Source organism: Barbus barbus (genome assembly GCF_936440315.1).
Source record: "Barbus barbus genome assembly, chromosome: 37".
NCBI classification, from domain to species: domain Eukaryota; kingdom Metazoa; phylum Chordata; class Actinopteri; order Cypriniformes; family Cyprinidae; genus Barbus; species Barbus barbus.
In genome coordinates, this window is record NC_136715.1 from 27321701 (window position 1) to 27342559 (window position 20859).

The 20859-nt window shown below is 38.3% G+C and overlaps 1 protein-coding gene across 2 annotated transcripts in view; it reads right to left on the reverse strand.

Annotated features, from left to right (window-relative positions):
- Positions 1–20859, reverse strand: part of LOC306856694 (isoleucine--tRNA ligase, cytoplasmic-like) — an 83594-nt gene that overhangs the window by 60319 nt on the left and 2416 nt on the right. For both annotated transcript variants that reach the window (XM_079396095.1, XM_079396094.1), the window contains exons 3-7: positions 16554–16710; positions 15939–16058; positions 14199–14281; positions 12559–12676; positions 12335–12482 (exon numbers count right to left, since the gene is read on the reverse strand). In XM_079396095.1, the coding sequence (XP_079252221.1) occupies positions 12335–12482; positions 12559–12676; positions 14199–14281; positions 15939–16058; positions 16554–16710 (626 nt within the window). The remainder of the gene's footprint in view (positions 1–12334; positions 12483–12558; positions 12677–14198; positions 14282–15938; positions 16059–16553; positions 16711–20859) is intronic.

A 20859-nucleotide genomic window follows, 5' to 3' on the forward strand; every position in this document is an offset into this window, starting at 1 on the left:
GCTCATCAAGGCTGTATTTATTTGATCAAAATTACAGAAAAAAAAACAATATTGTGAAATCTTATTGCAATTTCTAATATTGGATTCCTATTTTAATACACTTTAAACTGTAATTTATTTCTGTGATGCAGCGCTGAATTTTCAGCATTCATTTATTATCAATGTTGAGACTGTTGTGCTGCTTCATAATGTTTTTTGCAGCGTGATACTTTTTTCTTTGATTCTTTGATCAATACAAAGTTCAAAAGAGCACCATTTGTTCAAAACAGAAATCTTTTCTAACAATATAAGTCTTTACTAGTACTTTTTATTAATTTAACACATCCCTCCTGAATAAAAGCATTAATTTCTTTAAAAAAAAAAAAGAAAAAAAATTACTGACCCCAAACTTTTGAATATTATATACTGTAACACAATTTCTTTAAATAAATACTGTTCTTCTTAACTTATTAATCAGAGAATCCTAAAAAAATATTACAGCTCCCCCCTCCTGGAAGATGTTTTCAGCTTCCAGGAATTGTGTACAGATCCTTGCAACATGGGGCCGTGCATTATCATGCTGCAACATGAGGTGATGGTCGTGGATGAACGGCACAACAATGGATCTCGTCAAGGTATCTCTGTGCATTCAAAATGCCATCAATAAAATGCACCTGTGTTCGTTGTCCATAACATACGCCTGCCCATACCATAACCCCACCGCCACCATGGGCCACTCGATCCACAACGCTGACATCAGCAAACCGCTCACCCACACGACACCATACACGCTGTCTGCCATCTGCCCTGTACAGAGAAAACCAGGACTCATCCGTGAAGAGAACACCTCTCCAAAGTGCCAGACGCCATCGACTGTGAGCATTTGCCCACTCAAGTCGGTTACGATGACGAACTGCAGTCAGGTCGAGACCCCGATGAGGACGATGAGCATGCAGATGAGCTTCCCTGAGATGGTTTCTGACAGTTTGTGAAGAAATTCTTTGGTTATGCAAACCGATTGTTGCAGCAGCTGTCCGGCTGGCTGGTCTCAGACGATCTTGGAGGTGAAGATGCTGGATGTGGAGGTCCTGGGCTGGTGTGGTCACACGTGGTCTGCGGTTGTGAGACCGGTTGGATGTACTGCCAAATTCTCTGAAACGCTTTTGGAGACGGCTTATGGTAGATAAATGAGCATTCAATTCACGGGCAACAGCTCTGGTGGACATTCCTGCAGTCAGCATGCCAATTAGAGCTGCACGATTAATCGTTAAAAGATCGCGATCTCGATTCAAACACCCACGTGATCTCATTTCTCAATGTCAACGATTCGCCTGTGTCTATTAAACCTTTGAAAAAACCTTACGGGAACATTCAAATCTGCGTTCGTGCTGCCGCTGGCACAGAGAGAGCGTTATCATGTAGGTAAGAAACAGCTTCACAAACAGTTTCTCTCAACTACACACTATTATTTCTGTCTTACAATCCATTCATATTATCACAGAAATACTGGGATGAAAGTTTATAGTTTGGATATAAACATTGATGTCTATAGTAGCGATCAAAATAGAGCAAATCACCTTTTAAAAGTAATTCGTGCTTCAGAAAACGTTTGTGTAGGTTACACTGTTTAGCCACTAGTGACTGTTAAAAATGTATTTGTTATTGAATCATTCATTCAAGAGATTTGTTCAAAAATGCTGATTCATCCAGTAATGAAACAAGTGAAGTATTTGAGTCATAATTTTAATATTAAAAATTGGTTTAGTTAAATATATTATTTTTAAAATATTTTATATATTTAAATTAACAATTAAAAATTAATTAAACACTCTTAAACTGGCTGCAGCAATTAATATTTTGTCTCAGCCTTTTGTAAATTATGAGTATTTATGTTCAGAATCGTGGGAATATCGTGATCTCAATTGGAGACAAAAAAATCGTGATTCACAATTTATCCAGAATCGTGCAGGGCTCGCAAAATCGCTAGCCCGACGTCCCGGGGCTATTGTGTTTTCCAGTCGGGCTACCAAAATGCATCAGTGCCTGCCCGACGGGCCTTAAATATAGGCTCCCACGCAGTGTTCCCTCTAAGCTGAGCGCTCTTCTTCCACCGCGGCCACGCAGACACGAGAGACAACACAAACACTATGACATGAAATAAAACATCCTCATGTATTAAAGAAGAGTGCTTGATTAAGTGCTGGAAATAGAGGAGGATGGGTAACTAAACTCTGAAACATGTTCAGTCTCACACAAGAGTACTGTACAAACTGTACTTCATAACCATGTTTAGACAGATATAGAAGAATCATATGTTCACGCTTTTATATTTAACTTACAGATCTCAGCTTAAGTTTAGCTTCAGTTTCTATTCTATTCTATCTGTTTAAATAGTTTGTTTTGATGATATATTATGTTAGGCCTATATTATAGACTCAAAAACAAGGTCAATTATTTATCAGGTTTTTGACTTTGAGTCTCTTGCTCATCGAGGCTGTATTCATTTAAAAAATACAGAAGAAACAGTGATATAGTGAAATATTATTGCAATTTCTAACATTGGTTTCCTATTGTAATACCTATACTATAAAACAGCATTTATTCCTGAGATCAAATCTGTATTATCAGCATCATTACTGCAGTCTTCAGTGTCACATGATCTCCAGAAATCATAATAATATACTGATTTACTATCAGTGTTGAAACTGTTGTGCTGATCAATATTTATTTGGAACCTGTGTTACTTTTTTCTTTGATTCTTTGATTAATAAAAAGTTTAAAAGAACAGCACTTATTCAAAATAGAAATATTTTCTAACAATAGAAGTCTTTACTATCAATTTTATCCATTTAACACATCCTTGCTGAATAAAGTTTATTTAACTTTCTTTAAACTTTAAGTATCTTTAAAAAAAGAAAGAAAAACCTGACCCCAAAATTTTGAATAGTTTATATTGTAACAAAATCTCTATTTTGACTAAACACTGTTCTTTTTAACGTTTTATTTTTTTAAAAATATCACAGGTCCCAAAAGATACAGCATAAAAAAAAAAAAAAAAAAAAAGCAGTACAAGTGTTTCCAACATTGATTATAAATCAGCGTATTAGAATGATTTCTAAAGGATCATGTGACTCTGAAATTAATTCCTGTGAAGCAAAGCAGTATTTTCATTTTTAAGTATATTAAAATAGAAAACAATTATTTTAAATTGCAATAATATTTCACAATGTTATTTTGTGAAATAATATTCAGTATTTTTATCAAATAGATACAGCCTTGATGAGCATAAGAAACGTCTTTAAAAAACTTCATTGATCCAAACTGTTGAACTGCAGTGTATTGCCTAATAGAGAAGAGTTTTTAAGGCCTTAGACAGTTTTAAATACGTTAAATAGTATAAGAAATAATTGTTCAAATTGCCTTAAATACATTTTTAAGAATTCTGCAGATACCTTGTAAATAGTCAAATAAAACTCTTTCCATGATACTGGTTGATATTTGTGTATTGAAAATGTTTTTGATTGACATTTATGGTCTTTATTTTATTTGGGCTAGTTAAATAATTTTTGGGCTACCAAAATCTGAAGAGTACCTGCCCGAAGGGATACCAGGGATTTAGAAATTTTGTGAGCCCTGTCATGCCAATTGCACGCTCCCTCAAAACTTCCGACATCTGTGGCATTGTGCTGTGTGATAAAACTGCACATTTGAGAGTGGCCTTTTATTGTGGCCAGCCTAAGGCACACCTGTGCAATAATCATGCTGTCTAATCATCATCTTGATATGCCACACCTGTGAGGTGGATGGATTGTCTCGGCAAAGGAGAAGTGCTCACTAACACAGATTTAGACAGATTTGTTAACAATATTTAAGAGAAATAGGCCTTTTGTGTACATAGAAAAAGTCTTAGCTCTTTACGTTCAGCTCATGAAAAATGGGGGCAAAAACAAAAGTGTTGCATTTATAATTTTGTTTGGTGTATATAAAATTTCATATCTAGAACATAAGCACATTATTGTATCTTACATGTGCTCAGATTTCGGTTTCATGCTTTTCCACTTGTTAATGCTGAGAATCTCTATGATACACAGAGTTACTTTTGGTTTGGTGGTGAAACGTGCACCATTTTTAACATTTTTGAATGAAGTCTCTTCTGCTCACCAAGACTGCATTAATCTGATCAAAATAGATTTGATATAGCACATACATTAAAATTAATGAAATATTATTACAACTTAAAACAGCTGTTTTCTATGTGAATATCTATTAAACTAATGTATTTCTGTGATCTGCAGCTGTATTTTCAGCATCATTACTCCAGTCTTCAGAGTCACACGATCCTTCAGAAATCATAATAATATACTGATTTACTGTTCTATTATCAATTATTATTTGTGATCAATTATTAATAATGTTATTATCTTATTATCGGTGTTCAAATATTATGTTTTTGCTGTTTAATACTGACTAACGCATTTAAAATTTTAAATATCTATTTTATTAAACAATGCATTTTATTTTTACTTAATAATGGAAGCTCAAATCTGAACATGAATCGAAATTAAATGTCAAAACTTTCATTTTGGTTGAACTAAGCCTACACATGATGCACATTTCTGCATTTTTGTGTTATACGGTGACGATATATTGTTAAGTGTTTGCTCGCTGTGGGGTAAAGTGTGCCTGCTGTGTCTGTCAACAGTAACACAAGTCTCTCCAGCAGCAGCAACAGCTCAAAACACATTAAACTGGGACTGAAACCCCCTGAAAGAGGAGCGTTTAAGCAGCTCTGAGTATAGAGACATACACACAGAGAGAGAGACGCATCAATAAGAGATGGCAGGCTGTGAAAGACTGAGCGGAGCGTCATTGGTATTCAGTGCGTCTCTCTCCTGCAGCAGACAGAGGAGCTAATGAAAGACTCACAGCGCCCCCTGTCTGCTGCCGCACAACTGGGTCAAGCTTTTGCTCAGGATCTTTAGAGGAGAGCCGTATATAAAAAGACCACAAAGAGCTATTTTTACAGAGCAGGCTGTTTTTAAGTGAGCTGATTTGAGGTTTCTGCAGCGCTGCATCGAGGTGAAGGAGAACGCACCTGAGACACCAGAAAAGCCAACATCAGGAGGTCATAAAAACCTACTATAAGGTGTAGTATTTACACCTAAATACTAGAGGTGTAAGGGTACACGAACATGATGGCTGTTTACGTACTTTGGTTTCATAAGTTTGGTTTTTACATCACGGTAGAGCCCTGCACAGGCCTCAACTTTAGGCCCTGGCCCGGCCCGTGTCCGAGACGCTCAGACCCAAGCCCGGCCCGTGTCCGAGACGCTCAGACCCAAGCCCGGCCCGTGTCCGAGACGCTCAGACCCAAGCCCGGCCCGAGACGCTCAGGCCCTGGCCCGGCCCCTGTCCGAGACGCTCAGGCCCTGGCCCAGCCCCTGTCCGAGACGCTCAGGCCCTGGCCCGTGTCCGAGACGCTCAGGCCCTGGCCCAGCCCCTGTCCGAGACGCTCAGACCCAAGCCCGGCCCGAGACGCTCAGGCCCTGGCCCGGCCCCTGTCCGAGACGCTCAGGCCCTGGCCCAGCCCCTGTCCGAGACGCTCAGGCCCTGGCCCGGCCCGTGTCCGAGACGCTCAGGCCCTGGCCCGGCCCGTGTCCGAGACGCTCAGGCCCTGGCCCAGCCCCTGTCCGAGACGCTCAGGCCCTGGCCCGGCCCGTGTCCGAGACGCTCAGGCCCTGGCCCGGCCCCTGTCCGAGACGCTCAGGCCCTGGTCCGGCCCCTGTCCGAGACGCTCAGGCCCTGGTCCGGCCCCTGTCCGAGACGCTCAGACCCAGGCCCGGCCCATGTCCGAGACGCTCAGGCCCTGGCCCGGCCCCTGTCCGAGACGCTCAGGCCCTGGTCCGGCCCCTGTCCGAGACGCTCAGACCCAGGCCCGGCCCATGTCCGAGACGCTCAGGCCCTGACCCGGCCCCTGTCCGAGACGCTCAGGCCCTGGCCCGGCCCCTGTCCGAGACGCTCAGGCCCTGGCCCGGCCCCTGTCCGAGACGCTCAGGCCCTGGCCCGGCCCCTGTCCGAGACGCTCAGGCCCTGGCCCGGCCCCTGTCCGAGACGCTCAGGCCCTGGCCCGGCCCCTGTCCGAGACGCTCAGGCCCTGGCCCGGCCCCTGTCCGAGACGCTCAGACCCAAGCCCGGCCCATGTCCGAGACGCTCAGGCCCTGGCCCGGCCCCTGTCCGAGACGCTCAGGCCCTGGCCCGGCCCCTGTCCGAGACGCTCAGGCCCTGGCCCGGCCCCTGTCCGAGACGCTCAGGCCCTGGCCCGGCCCCTGTCCGAGACGCTCAGGCCCTGGCCCGGCCCCTGTCCGAGACGCTCAGGCCCAAGCCCGGCCCGTGTCCGAGACGCTCAGGCCCTGGCCCGGCCCCTGTCCGAGACGCTCAGGCCCTGGCCCGGCCCCTGTCCGAGACGCTCAGGCCCTGGCCCGGCCCGTGTCCGAGACGCTCAGGCCCAAGCCCGGCCCGTGTCCGAGACGCCCTGGCCCGGCCCCTGTCCGAGACGCTCAGGCCCTGGCCCTGCCCACGTCCGACAGCTCATCAGAATTACCGGCCCGAGTCCGACCCGAGCCTGTCTTTATCCTCTTCTCCTAAAACATCTTATACTACTGTTTTGGCTATTAAAATAGCTCAGTTTTGTGTGTAATGGCAAAATTATTATATTTCGTTTTGTTTTTTTATTAAGTTAATTCAGAAAAACGTTGGGAGCATTTTTGTTTGTTAAATAGCCTATAAGTTTTAGTTTTTTTAAAGTAACGACCAAGCGGCCAGCGGCATGAGCTGATCGTAGCCTATGTTTGATCAATTTAGCCTTCTCATATCATCACGACTTGCCTAAAATAACATCTATAGATATACTAAAACAGTATATAACAATATTTAAACATTAAACCTGCGCTATAATAATAATTTAATAATGTATCTATATCTGAGTTTGTGCAGAGAGTGGAAGCTAAAGCTGCTCTGCAGGACATGGAGGCACCAGCTTTGGATTGTTTTCAGTGGAAACAAATTAAAATAGCCTACGCCGTCATTTTCTTATTTTCTGATCAAAGGTAAGAGTAATACATCATTGGGACCTGTAAAGGGTCTACTTGTATTTGTGTGCACTCACAATACCAACAAAAGGTAGTTCTTTTATAAAACAAAGAAAACAAACATGATGTGCTTTCTGCGTCTTTAACAGGAGCTTCAGCAGAGAATACATGCCTCACAGACATGATACATATATCTATAGAAAGATTTAAAATTATCACTTAACCAAATAAAACAATCGAAAACAAAAACTCTATTATAATCTTAATCATAATCAATAAAGAAGCATTTCTCTCTAAAGGCGCGTCTAATGAGGAGAGGATCAGGATCAGCAGCTTCATCCTTGCGACACGGACTCAGAAAACATTAGTTTATTAGTAAATAATTCAAATATCTCCTTAATATTTCCCGCAGACACATTCATGGTTATGTTTGCTGGGGTTTTGCAGCAAGCTTTAGTCTATTGCGTGCGTTTGAACACAGAGCTCTTCATCTGCTGCTGCTGCGGGACACTAAACACCATCGAGCTGCTCTCAGTCACGGCTCGGTCTCCTGTTGTTTCCACCAGCACGGCTATTTTTTAATCACTATCACTAATCGATAGACGTCTACAATATAAAATAAGGAGAAACCCAAAACAGACCCGATGCCCGGCCCGCCTCTGAACTATGACGTGGAAATAGGCCTGAAGCCCGGCCCTAGAGGCGTACATAAATCGGGGCCCGTCGGGCCCGGGCCGAAATGCAGGGCTCTACGTCACGGTACAGCGGGGGAAAAACCTAAACATAAAATTGCTTTGTTTACTGAACAAATTGCTCTCTCTTTAAATAAATCGACTAGAATTAAAGTTTTCCTGGGGATAGAAATGTACCTGAGCGTGTGCTCTAAACTATAGCCCTTTTACAATATTGTAAGGTTACAATTAACAACAGAGCCCAAACTTATTAATTACTGTTTATTTTTAAATACAATAATCAACACTCAACTTAAAAAATTGTATGCAAACATGGAATACATGCATTGTATAATAAATTAACTTTACTAACTAAATTAATACATTTTATTAACAAATGAAATGCTGTGACATTGTTTTGACGCATTTCCGCAGATGAAACACTGATTGAGTGATTACATGAGGCATGAGATGTTTATTTCGTGATAAAACTAGTAAATAAACTGCAGAATGTTTCTCTAACGCACGCATGGATAGCATGTATTGAAACAGAGCGGCACAAGCTCGTTAGCCAGGGTTCAGAGTCCAAAGCGTGAGGAAAATCTGCACTGAAACAGTGTTACTCAGTCGCTCAGTCATTTATAAATCTCCTGTTGTCTACAAAAAGAAGCACTGAGGACTTCCTGGGGCTTTCCGCCAAAATAAAAGCTCCATCAACATTCATAAATGTGACCCTGGACCACAAAACCAAGTGTCAATTTTTCATCATCTTAAATCATAAATAATCTTTCCATTGATGTATGGTTTGTTAGGATCGGACAATATTTGTCTGAGATACAACTATTTGAAAATCTGGAATCTGAGGGAGCAAAAAAATCTAAATATTGAGAAAATCTCCTTTAAAGTTGTTCAAATGAAGTTCTTAGCAATGCATATTACTAATCAGAAATGAAGTTTTGATATATTTACGGTAGGAGATTTACTAAATATCTTCATGGAACATGATCTTAATATCCTAATGATTTTTGTCATAAAAGAGAAATGTATAATTTTGATCCATACAATGTATTGTTGTCTATTGATACAGATATAGCTGTGCTACTCATTGTCAAAAAGACAATAATAATGATAATAATCAAAACAGCTACATTAACACATTTATTATAACATTCCCACACAGTGTTGAAATCTGTAATAGATTTGGATCTGTGGGAAGAAGTCTCTTCTGCTCAGCAAGGCTGCATTTATTTGTAAAAAATACGTGCCTGATTCAAGAAGGGGGTCTCAAATGACCAAAAAAAAATTAAGATAGATTCATTACACTTAAATCAAACCACGATATGGACTAGTATCTAGTGATCGACCGATATTGATTTTTTATAACCGATACCAATTATTTGCATGTCTATGTGCCCGATAACCGATATGCAGAACCGATATTTATTTACTGTTATAAAGTAAATAAATGACTGCGTGAAGTAAGTCCATACTTCACTTTGGTTTTACCTCCTTTCAGTCATCTTAACAAAAAATGTTTTGAGAATTAGCAGTCTTTCATGCAGGGCTCTAGACTCATTCTTCCCACTGATCTCACTTTTGCAACAACATTTGATTAATCAATGCATGCTGATGAACTTTTATCATAGTTTATAGTTATATGGTAACGAATGTTTCAACATTCAACTCGTTCTTTTTCATCTGTATTATTTGTGATTTAAATTTTGTGAACAGGAATTCCTTTTTTCGTGCGCTTTTTCCTTTCAAATTTGCGATCTTGGTGTCACATTTTACAAGAAAAGATCATTGTCTGTTTTGCTTATACACCTTTAACTTTTTAAGACTAAAACAAAAGATAGATTCATTGTTATTCTTAATTAAAAAGCACAACAACAATAAAACAGTACGTTGACAATGACAAACTCTTACATAACATTTATCAACAAAAACGAATAAGACGAGGCATGGCATAGGACACACCACATGCTGTACTATATACCTAGTATATTACAGAATGTTTAGCAAACTCTGAGGAAGCAAATAAATATTAATATATTTTTTTTTTAATTAAGGAAAGCCTCCATAGCATAACCTGAGGTAAACAGCAAAGATAACAAGCTTCTCAAAACGAAAACAAAAAGAAAAGTAAAACTAAACTGGCTGTAGCTGACAGGAGTTTTTTCTACAAGAATACCACCACGTTCACTTTCTCTGGTTTAAGAAGCGGTCTTTTACTTTAGTTTGAAAACAAATCCATCCGTTGCGCTCCATCCGCGACGCGCACCATCACGCTCGTGCTGACGCAGTGAGTATAAACCAGGCTCTACCCACTAAGCGCTCGCGCTGAAAGCACCTCTCTTCACGTGATCAGTGGAATCTGACTCCTGCTATAATGTGCTGCGGCTGGCAGCGCGCGCTGTATGAAGCAGACGCTTTGGAGCAGCGCAGACCTGGCACTCCTACAAATGCGACCACGTAAAATTTTAACTCGCAAACAATTACCATTTTGGTCGCAGTCTAGAGCCCTGTCATGTTCAATTTAATCTTCGTATTACAACAATAAAAAACATTTTATTTATTATTTATTTTATTGGAATATAACAAGCATTGTATTTTATTGCATTTCTCAACTGGCATGCTCTAAATTATGCTGCTGACAGCGCGGTTTATCTATGCATTTACACAGAACTATAGGCTACTCAAACTGCGATCGATCGCGGAGATAATAAATAATTAATTTCCATAGAGTTGTATTAATTTAGATGTTTATAAACGAAATAATGGTTATATAGTAAGTGTTAATACAATTTAGGGTGCTTCAAAAAAGTGAATCTTGTTAAAAGTTACATGCGGTGGCCGTGCTGAGCATTTCTTGAGCATCAACCCGCTGAGTGAACTGCAATATGAAAGCGGCTTCACGAGACTAATGATGAGCATATAGACAACAGAGAGAGAATTAAATTCAATGCTTTTCTTTCCAACATGCAATCATTCATGGCTGTATTATTTAATTCATGCAAAGTTACGTCTTTATTGGGAGAGGACTTGACGGATTATCTACGTGACTCCGACTTCACGAGACTAATAGACCACAGAGAGAATTAAATTCAGCGCTTTTATTTCCACCATGTGCTAATTCATGGCTGTGTTATTTCAGGCAAAGGTATAGCCTATCTTTATAGGGACAGGGCTTGACAGAGTATCTTATTTATCATATTTCTTAGAGCCAAGTTGCATTTAAACTATATATCAGGCATTTATGTAATACATCTAATTTGTGCATTAATGCCTGTAATATTAAATAGTTTACTAACTACAGCAAATCAAGTACCTGCACGCCGTTGCGGTCTCGTCTCCCCTCAGATGCGCTGCAATTGCGATCCTGCGCGCAATTCTGAAAACGTCCACAAGATGGCGGTGTTTATCGGGGAATCCGATATTACAAAACCGATATTCGATTATGGAAAAATGCTTAAATATCGGGAAAAATATCGGTAAATCGATATATCGGTCGATCTCTACTAGTATCTGTAAATAGTAAGCCGCAAAAGTCAATTCAAATATGAATCCTGCATGTTCTGCGCGTCTCTGTGTGAATGAATGGCAGAGAAGCGGTTTTGTTTACTACATACACTGAAGCGCGCCTGACGCTTGCGGTGATTTCTGCGCCTGCCGTCTCAATGAGGACATAAATACATCAACTACATCTCCACAACTGCTCTGAGAGTCACTTCACCTGTATTTTACCGTGTCACTTGAGTAAAAGCGTCATATCATACACAGAAATTTAAAAATATTCACGGCAACCCGTCAAAATAAAAGTTATACATTGTGCCAGAAATATATTAGGTTCTATTATTTAGTAGAATGTATGTGATACTACTACTACTGTTTAAAACAAATAATAAAACTATATTTTTTAATAAATAATCACACAATATTTCTTCCATGTTTTGATTTTAATAGTAAATCCGCCTTTATTTACCAAAAAAATAAATCTGTTTAAATTTAATTAACAGACAAATCAAATTTGTGTGAAACTCGTTTACTGTTTTCCATACTTTTACTACTTGTGGAAAAACTTGAAACAATTTTAAATAAGCATAAAAAATGGAATTCATTTTTGTACATTTTATTTTTGTTTAACTTTATTAATAAAAAAAAAAAAAAGGGTTTTTTAATTAGCATGTTTGTGTGTTTGATACCGAAATTGGTACCGAGAACTATCTATATATATATATATATATATATATATATATATATATATATATATATATATATATATATATATATATATATATATATATAAAAAACTTATTAATTTTAAGCTAAATTGTGCTTTGTTGGTATAATGTCTGCTAGAATGTTAAAAAAATGTTCAGTGTTAAGTAAATATTTTTTTTAATTTTTTTTTAAAGTTTTGTAATTGATTTTTCTTTGAAAAGCAATACAAAACAGTAAAAAGCTAAATTTGGGTAATTTATGCAATGGTGAAAAAAAACTGGCATGGGGGAAAAACAGGAAAAACTGTGTTTGTAGCAGCCAAGACTTTTCATCTCTATAATGATGATTATTGAATCACTGAGAGGTGAAGCGCACCTTTGACCTTGACGTAGATGAAGTCGGGGTTGACGCAGAGGGCCAGGTTGCTGGGCAGGGTCCATGGGGTAGTGGTCCAGGCGAGGAAGCTGACCGTCTGGTCCTCCAGCAGAGGGAAGGTCACGATCACAGACGGGTCCTGCACGTCCTGAGGAGCACAGAAGAGCAGAGATGAGCCGAGGCTCCGCTGAGGACCACAGCAGCGCAGGAACTCAATCACGCACCTTGTAGTTCTGATGGGCCTCGAAGTTGGACAGGGGCGTGTTGCAGGCGGTGGAGAACGGCATGACCTTCACCCCTCTGTAGACCAGACCCTTATCATACAGCTGCTTAAACACCCACCTGAAACACAGCACAGCACCCAGCATGCACCACTCCACTCAGATCCGGTTTCAAATGTTTTTTTACTAAAATATTATCAATATATTCGTATTTAAAAAGGCATAATTTCAGTTAGGGGGGAAAATGCTTTTGGCTTCTCTCCTGAGGCCACATCGAGCAAAATATCACTAATGCACGTTTCTTCAAAGCAATAAAATAACACGACTATCCTTGAAAAACTGCATAATGTTTAAAATAATGTTTATAAACCATTTATAATTACGTTGCTTAAAGGGATAGTTCACCCAAAAATTTAAATTCTGTCATAATTTCCTCACCCTCAAGTAGTTCCAGACCTGAATGAATGTGTTTGTTCTGCTGAACACAGGAAGATATTCTGAATAAAGTTAGTAACCAGGCTGTTTTGGGGCACCATTGACCTCCATAGTAGGAAAAAAAACAAAAAAAAAACATTTACTTACACACACACACACACACACACACACACACACACACACACACACACACACACACACACACACACACACACACACACACACTATGGAAGTCAATGGTGCCCCAGAACTGCTCTGTTTCCAACATACTTCAGAATATCTTCCTTTGTGTTCAGCAGAACAAACACATTCATTCAGGTTTGGAACTACTTGAGGGTGAGGAAATGATGACAATTTAAATTTTTGGGTGAACTAACTAACTAATAAGAATTAGAGACAAAGCAGTATCATGTTTGCATGTATATTTTAATACGAAGCACTGAAAACAAATCACAAAGAGTACCTTTTCTATTTAAAACATGAGATGCAGCGGAATGGGGAAGAACCGCCATAAAGTCTCAAGACATGTTTTTTTAAAAGTTGAACTTGCATTAATAATCTTACATGGCTTTCTAAACATGCGGCTCTCTTGTGCGAGACGCGAGTGCAACGCTGATAGATGTCCCTCTAGAAAATGTGATGAATATGCATTCTGTGGGAACGGCTTGGTTTCGGTTTCGCTGTAAACACACTGATGTTCTCTTTTTCCACAATATTTTGAAGAGCAGCGCCGCATCCAGTGGGTTTTTGCATTCGAATGTGGATTTATATTTTAAATTCGACGAATATTCGAAATTCAAATAGTTTTTGACAGCCCTAATCCTGATTCAGTATCGATTCATTAGGATCTATGCAGTCAATCTTTCTCAAGGAAACACATCTCACAACTAATGCTGTAATAAACTAAACAGTACACCCTGTTAGCTGGTACATAATATTGAAATATGTAAATAATATGCAAAGAAAATGTTTTAAATTGCACAGTGGCTTTTATAATAATAAAAAGTCATAATAACTTTTTAAATGAACTATTAATGTAATTAAATCATTATATAAATATAAGTATTAATCAAGTCACCATTATTGATATAGCGCTTTTTACAATGCAGATTGTGTGAAAGCAGATGAAATCAGCTCACGTGCACATGTGTCTGAACAGGGCTAGAGCTGCATGTGTACTGTAAGAGCAGGAAAGGAAGAGATCTCACCACACGGTCTCCATGAACCACGGGTACAGCGTCTTATAGTCGTTTCTGAAGTCAATCCAGCGGCCCATTCGTCTCACCGACGTCTGGTGTGCACAGAGCCACAATAATCAATCACAACAATCATAACACTCTAATCTAAACCCAAGCACATCGCTTTAGCCAGACACACACACTAAGCTGAAGAAGCAGGTCTCTATAAATGACCTTCCGGTCACATGACTCACGTCCTATGAGTTTCCTAAAGGACACAACAAACTGAACCGATACATCTCTCTGATCAAATAAGCTGCAGGATTAAAATCTAGTTAAAAGAGACTCTAGGGCTAGTGACATCTGATGTTACCGGTGGAGAAATTAACTAGCTGTTCTTTGAGACTCTCTGTTTTTCAATCCATGAGAGGTTAATTCTGTCTATTAGGGGTGTGCGATATACATCGTCTGCGATAATGTAATTGATGTTTTAACAATTTTACAATATCGAGTATTTTGCAAAAACCAAACAAAACGCATTTATAGTGTGTTCTTCCACTCCATGATTCAGTCTATTAAAATGCATTAAGAATGATTGCAAAATCCAAGATATGGGGGCAGAAAATTTATATTTACGTTTCATATACAGGTGCATCTCAAAACATTTGAATATTGTGAAAAAGATCATTTTTTTTTGTAACGCATTTCAAAAAGTGAAACTTTAATATATTCTAGATTCATTGCATGTAAACTCAATAGTGCCTCAGCAGAGCCACAGCCTGATCTCATGCCGTTCCTCACTGATGCTGGAGTTTGTGCTGAAGGAACCCGACCAAGTATTGAGTGCAGAAATCAACATACTTTAAAGAACTTGAACTTTTCTGCTTTGCAAATCCTTTTTTTGATTGATCTTAGGAAGTATTCTAATATTTTGAGATACTGGATTTTGACTTTTATGAGCTGTAAGCTCTAATCATCAAAATTAAAACAAAAAACTTTTGAAATGTTTTACTTTACATGCAATGAATCTAAAATATATGAAAGTTTCACTTGTTGAAATAAGTTACCAAAAAAAAAAAATGAACTTTTTCACCATATTCTAATTTTCTGAGATGCACCTGTAGTTAAAATCAAACAAAGAGTGCCGTTTTTTTCTTCAAAAATAAGCATGATTACTAATGTGATTGATTTTATACAACAGTTCAAGAAACGGATGTTTTAGACACCATATTGCAGAAAATAATTGCAAACACAGCCACGGCACCGTTTTGCGTCTCTGAGCAACATGACGATGCTTCGTTCCTGAATGAATCAACCGTTAAATGATTCGGTTCAGTCGCAATGACTCACTTATTAACAGTGACTTGCTGCCACCTACTGGTGGTTTTAATTTCACATTCAAAGTCTATTTTTATTTTTAAAATCATTTTAAATATCAGTATTCAATGTTTTGTTTAAAATGTTAAAAAAGCATGCATTTGTAACTGGTTAAAGCACTCCATGTCCCTCTGAGTGTGTAAATACATCTAAATGCCATTCAGATGCAACTTCTGCAAAGATTCATTTTGATGATACTGGTTTCATTTGTTTGGTAACAGCCTAAATCTGGATTATCTTAATTGACTGATTAAATGTAACAATTTGACTCAAAAGATGTACATTTTTAGAAAAAGTTGTACATGACTAATGTTATTAGAGCTTCTCTTGTATTGAACCAGACACTCTGTACTAAATTGAATGTTACACACACACACACACACACACTCGTACCTCCCACTCGTTAGCGTATCTCATGACGATGCTCCTGCACTGCTTGTTGTACTCCGCTATGCCCATCTTAGCCACATCCTCCGGTCCTTTGATATTCAGCGCTTTATCAATCTCATATTCCTGAAGAACAACAACAACACGCTCTTCATGAGAAAACATGCAAGACTTTTTAGGGTTTAGGGTTGAAAAAGCATCATTTCTTCCATATCAGTTGACCCTCTATCTCCAGCACTCTCTATTCTAATTCTATTCTTTATAAAAATAAACTTCACTTACTAACTAGCTTCTCTATTCTTTTTGTATTCTATTTGTTCTTTTTATTTATTATACAATTAACAAAAAGGGAAAAAGCCTCTAACTCTACCTTGCTCTATTCTTTTTCTATTCTATCCATTTTCTATTTATTTACTAAACAATTAAAAATCCCTTGCTAAGTGTACTGTGTTAATCTAACTGAGACTTCACAGCACTTGCGTATTATTGCTCTTTTGTTGGTTTTGATTGCTTCTATTGTCCTCATTTGTAAGGGGTTTGGATCTGCTAAATGTAAATGTAAAAGCGCTTTAGTTTGAAGCTGAATCTGATGAAGGCGGTCATCAGACGAGTGATTCTCACCACGGGCAGGCCGTGACAGTCCCAGCCGAACCTGCGCTCCACGTGGAAGCCGTTCTGATGAGCAAACCTGGTCACGATGTCCTTGATGGTTCCTGCTAGGATGTGTCCGTAGTGAGGCAGGCCGGTGGCGAAGGGCGGCCCGTCGTAGAACGTGAACCTGACACACAAACACAGGCCACACATCAGCCGAGACTCAACTCAACACATGCAAGTAAACCTGAACTAAAACTGAAACCGAGTAGTGGTAGCATACTTTTATCTAATGCCATGTCAGCATCTGAGGCTATTTTGATGGCAAAAACTATTTTAAAAAGCATACAGCATACAAACAAACGCAAGTTATATCACACAAGATTTTTTACATTAACATGTGACCCTGCAGCACAAAAGCAGTCATGAGTAGCACAGGTATATCTGTAGCAATAGACAACAATACATTGTATGGATCAAAATTATACATTTCTCTTTTATGACAAAAATCATTAGGATATTAAGATCATGTTCCATGAAGATATTTAGTAAATGTCCTACCGTAAACATATAAAAACTTCATTTTTGATTAGTAATATGCATTGCTAAGAACTTCATTTGAACAACTTTAAAGGAGATTTTCTCAATATTTAGATTTTTTTGCTCCCTCAGATTCCAGATTTTCAAATAGTTGTATCTCTGACAAATATTGTCCTATCATAACAAACCATACATCAATGGAAAGATGATTTATTCAGCTTTCAGATGATGCATAAATCTCAATTTTAAAAAAATGTACGCTTATGACTGGTTTTGTGCTCCAGGGTCACATATGATAAAAATTCTACAACTTTTTCTGGCAAAATGATACTAAACTCTTTAAGCGAGTTCACTTCATAAAAGAGTTTTCTACATACATTAAAAGCGGGACAGTCCAATAAAATATGGGGGGGGGGATTTTAAAATCACCCTAAAAAGTTATATTTTGGAATATTTAAAAAAAAAAATTACATTACAAAAAAACATAAAATTATTAAAATAAATTCACTTTTCAGTTAGGCTCATCTACCAGCCAGACACCTTGGAGTTATGATTGATGATCAGCTGACTTTCTCAGACCACACTGCTAAAACTGCCCGGTCCTGCTGACTTGCATTATACAATATTAAGAAGATCAGGCCCTTTCTCTCAGAACATGCTTCACAACTCCTTATTCAAGCTCTTGTTCTGTCCAGGCTTGTCTGTTGCAATGCTCTCTGGGCAGGTCTTCCAGCCAGTTCTATTAAACCTCTACAATTAATCCAGAATGCGTCTGCAAGATTAATCTTCACTGAGCTGTAAAGAACCCACGTCACAGCTCTGTTCAGCACTGGCTGCTAGGCTTGCTGCGATAGATACCGGTGTTAAGTCGAGCTGACTGACAAGAAGAGTGAGGTGAGACAGACAAGACCATGGCAGAAGAGAAATGTAAAAGCACCCGTTTTACAAATATTTTACATTTTGAAAAGCCTGCCCTGCCATTTATCTAAGGTGATATTGGAAGGTTTTTTTAAATTACGTTTCTCATTTATTTTGTTCCATATTTGCTCATTTTTATGTTATTTAAACTGTGCTATTTTTCCCCATTATTTTACATTAAGGTGTATGCAGTTCGTGCCTCCAAACGTTCTTAATTGTTTTGCTAATAAACGTTCTACATTTTATAATTATTTGTTCCTCAGTCTTTACTGATTTTCAGGTTTGTATACCTATAGAAGTTATTTGTTATTCTATATTATAGGGTTCATACACATTTATTATTTCCAAATGCCATACTTTTCCAGACTCAAATGTCCAAACCTCAGTAGATTTTCAAACCATATTTATCATAATTGGATCAAAAAGCATTATTTTGAGCTTTATTTTTGCTATATAGTACAGTCATCTGTAAATATTTTTTTTTATTATTGATTTTCTTGAAGAGACAACATACAGAGCCCCTAAAAAATCATTTAAAAAAACTTTTACACGTACAGAAGAATTTATTTTGTGCCTTTGAGAAACTATTCATGTATTGGAATTGCTTACACATTACAAGTGATGCGTGAATTAACTTATCTATTTGCTTAAAATCTGGCTTGTCTTATGGTAGTACCTTTAATATCAAGGCCTGATGTCCAATTGAACATGAAATGGGCTGATGGCATAACATTTGCCTAGTTCAAGGGTTTATAAAAAAGTGTTTAAAATGCAGCTTTTGTTAGGGCAGTATGCCATGTTTCAAGGCCTTAGGTCTCTTTAAGGCATAATTTGTGGAGGAGAAAGCACACCGCAGAATGGGCTGATGGCTCAGTGTGCATTGTCCTATATGCCAAGTTTCTCATGCTCACATAAAGGTCTGTATGTTTTTATTTTTATTTTTGCAAAGGTCCTTAAGGCTATGTAATAAGGTGCTAAGAATATTGAGAAGAAACCCAAAATGCTTATAACCTGCAGTTCTGTATAATGGAAAAACCTTGAATTCATGGTCATATTTTGACTTTGAGGTCTGGTACACCTTATTTTCAATAAATTCGTAATGTTCTATTATAAAAAACTAAATAGGGGCAAAAGTCTGGGAAAACAAATTCTTTTCCACACTTTTCCAAACCCTGTAGTGGTGTTTTTAACCCTCTATAGTATGCATTATGTTCTAACCATAAAATATTTTTTTCCAAATAAGTTTCTATTATATGAAATCATATTATTGATGCTGCGATCTATAAAACAAAATCCCAAGTGTGGGTCTTATTTCTTGGTTTCAAGCTGAAGGTGTTTGTTGTGAATATTTAGATGAGGGGACTCTGAACTGCGTTTCGCTCACGGGAAACACTTAAACTTAGACTGATAAAAGATGATCTAGATCACATATGTGCACATGTTGGAGGGGACTTACCTGTTTAAAATGCTTTTGTTCAGCATTAGCTTATTAGGTTTACATTGACATTTTCTGTAATCGGTCTCTAAATGTTTGTATCTCGGGGATGCGTTGCTCTTTTATGGGTATAAATCAAGATATAAAACATATGTAGACTGAGATTTTGTGGCTTGTGTTTTGGAAAATCAAATCTTTCTGTAATCTCACTGGAAATGACAGTCAAGGTTGCATATTTGGTGGCTGTTTTGTAATAGAAGTGACATTGTGACAGAAAATGATTGATTTGTGACAGAGAACTGCATCAGAAAGAGTCAAGAGAGTTATTTTTGGTACAGTGCCCAAACAAACTCACAGCTTGTGTGATAGCAACTTCAAACACAATCTGGTTACATATGGCTTTGAGTTCATAGAAAATTCAAGTGCAACATATTTAATCAAATATTTTAAATAGTATAGTACATTACCTTTGCTGTAAACTGAAACTCTTTTATACTTTGTTTTTATGCTTTGACTTCAGCGATGATCTGCTGTGTGTCTGCTTTAACCCTTAAAGACCTAGAACATTTTTGGGGCACCTGACACTCCTGTATTTCTTTGTTTTCAGACCGATGCTCAGCATTAAGTGCCATGTATCATTATAAACAAGAGAACTTGAAGTGTCAGTCTAGCTCATGTCAAGTCCCAATTTTCCCTTTGTTTTCTCTATGAACTAATGAATTCCCAGAATTTGTAAGAAAAACTCAAGCAATAATTTGGCGTTTGTTTACTGTATACTCAAACAAAAACTCCTGAAGTTCTTTAGAAAGTTGTATCTGGGTGTTTTACACTTCCAAATATTAGTTTTCTATATATAACATTCCCCAAGCTAGTTATAGCTGTTTACTACAATACTGTTATCGGTGCTTTTCAGTGAAAACCCGGTATATTTACTTTACTAACAATATAGAGGTGTCCAAAAACATTTAGGGAGTAAAGAAAATGGAAACTGTTTTATAATAAATGAGTTATAATAAAATATACAGAGTGTAGCAGAAAAAAAAAAGAGTGCAAATGATCTTTATGAACTATATAAGTATTATTTACATAATATAACAGGAAAACGGACCGATCCGCTGGCAGGCTTGATTTTACCGGCTCATTCCTAAACTCCAGTGCTTTATCTGATATTTCATCCTTGTTTTTGGTTAGTTTTATGCCAAAGTGCTCTGTCCTGTGTTTTTCTGGGCTTTTTCAGAGAGTGCTCTCACGCAAATGTGTTATTGTGTGTTTGTTTTCATGCACGACACACTTTACTTTCACTTTGCGTTTGCTCCGACTTCCAAAGAAACTTGCTAAACCACAGTTCAAAGGCCCAAAACCGATGTTTATTGGTTGAACGTGTGACAGTTTGAACCAATCTGGGCACGGGGGTGGGACTAAGCGTCAACAAGCCTTTCTGTT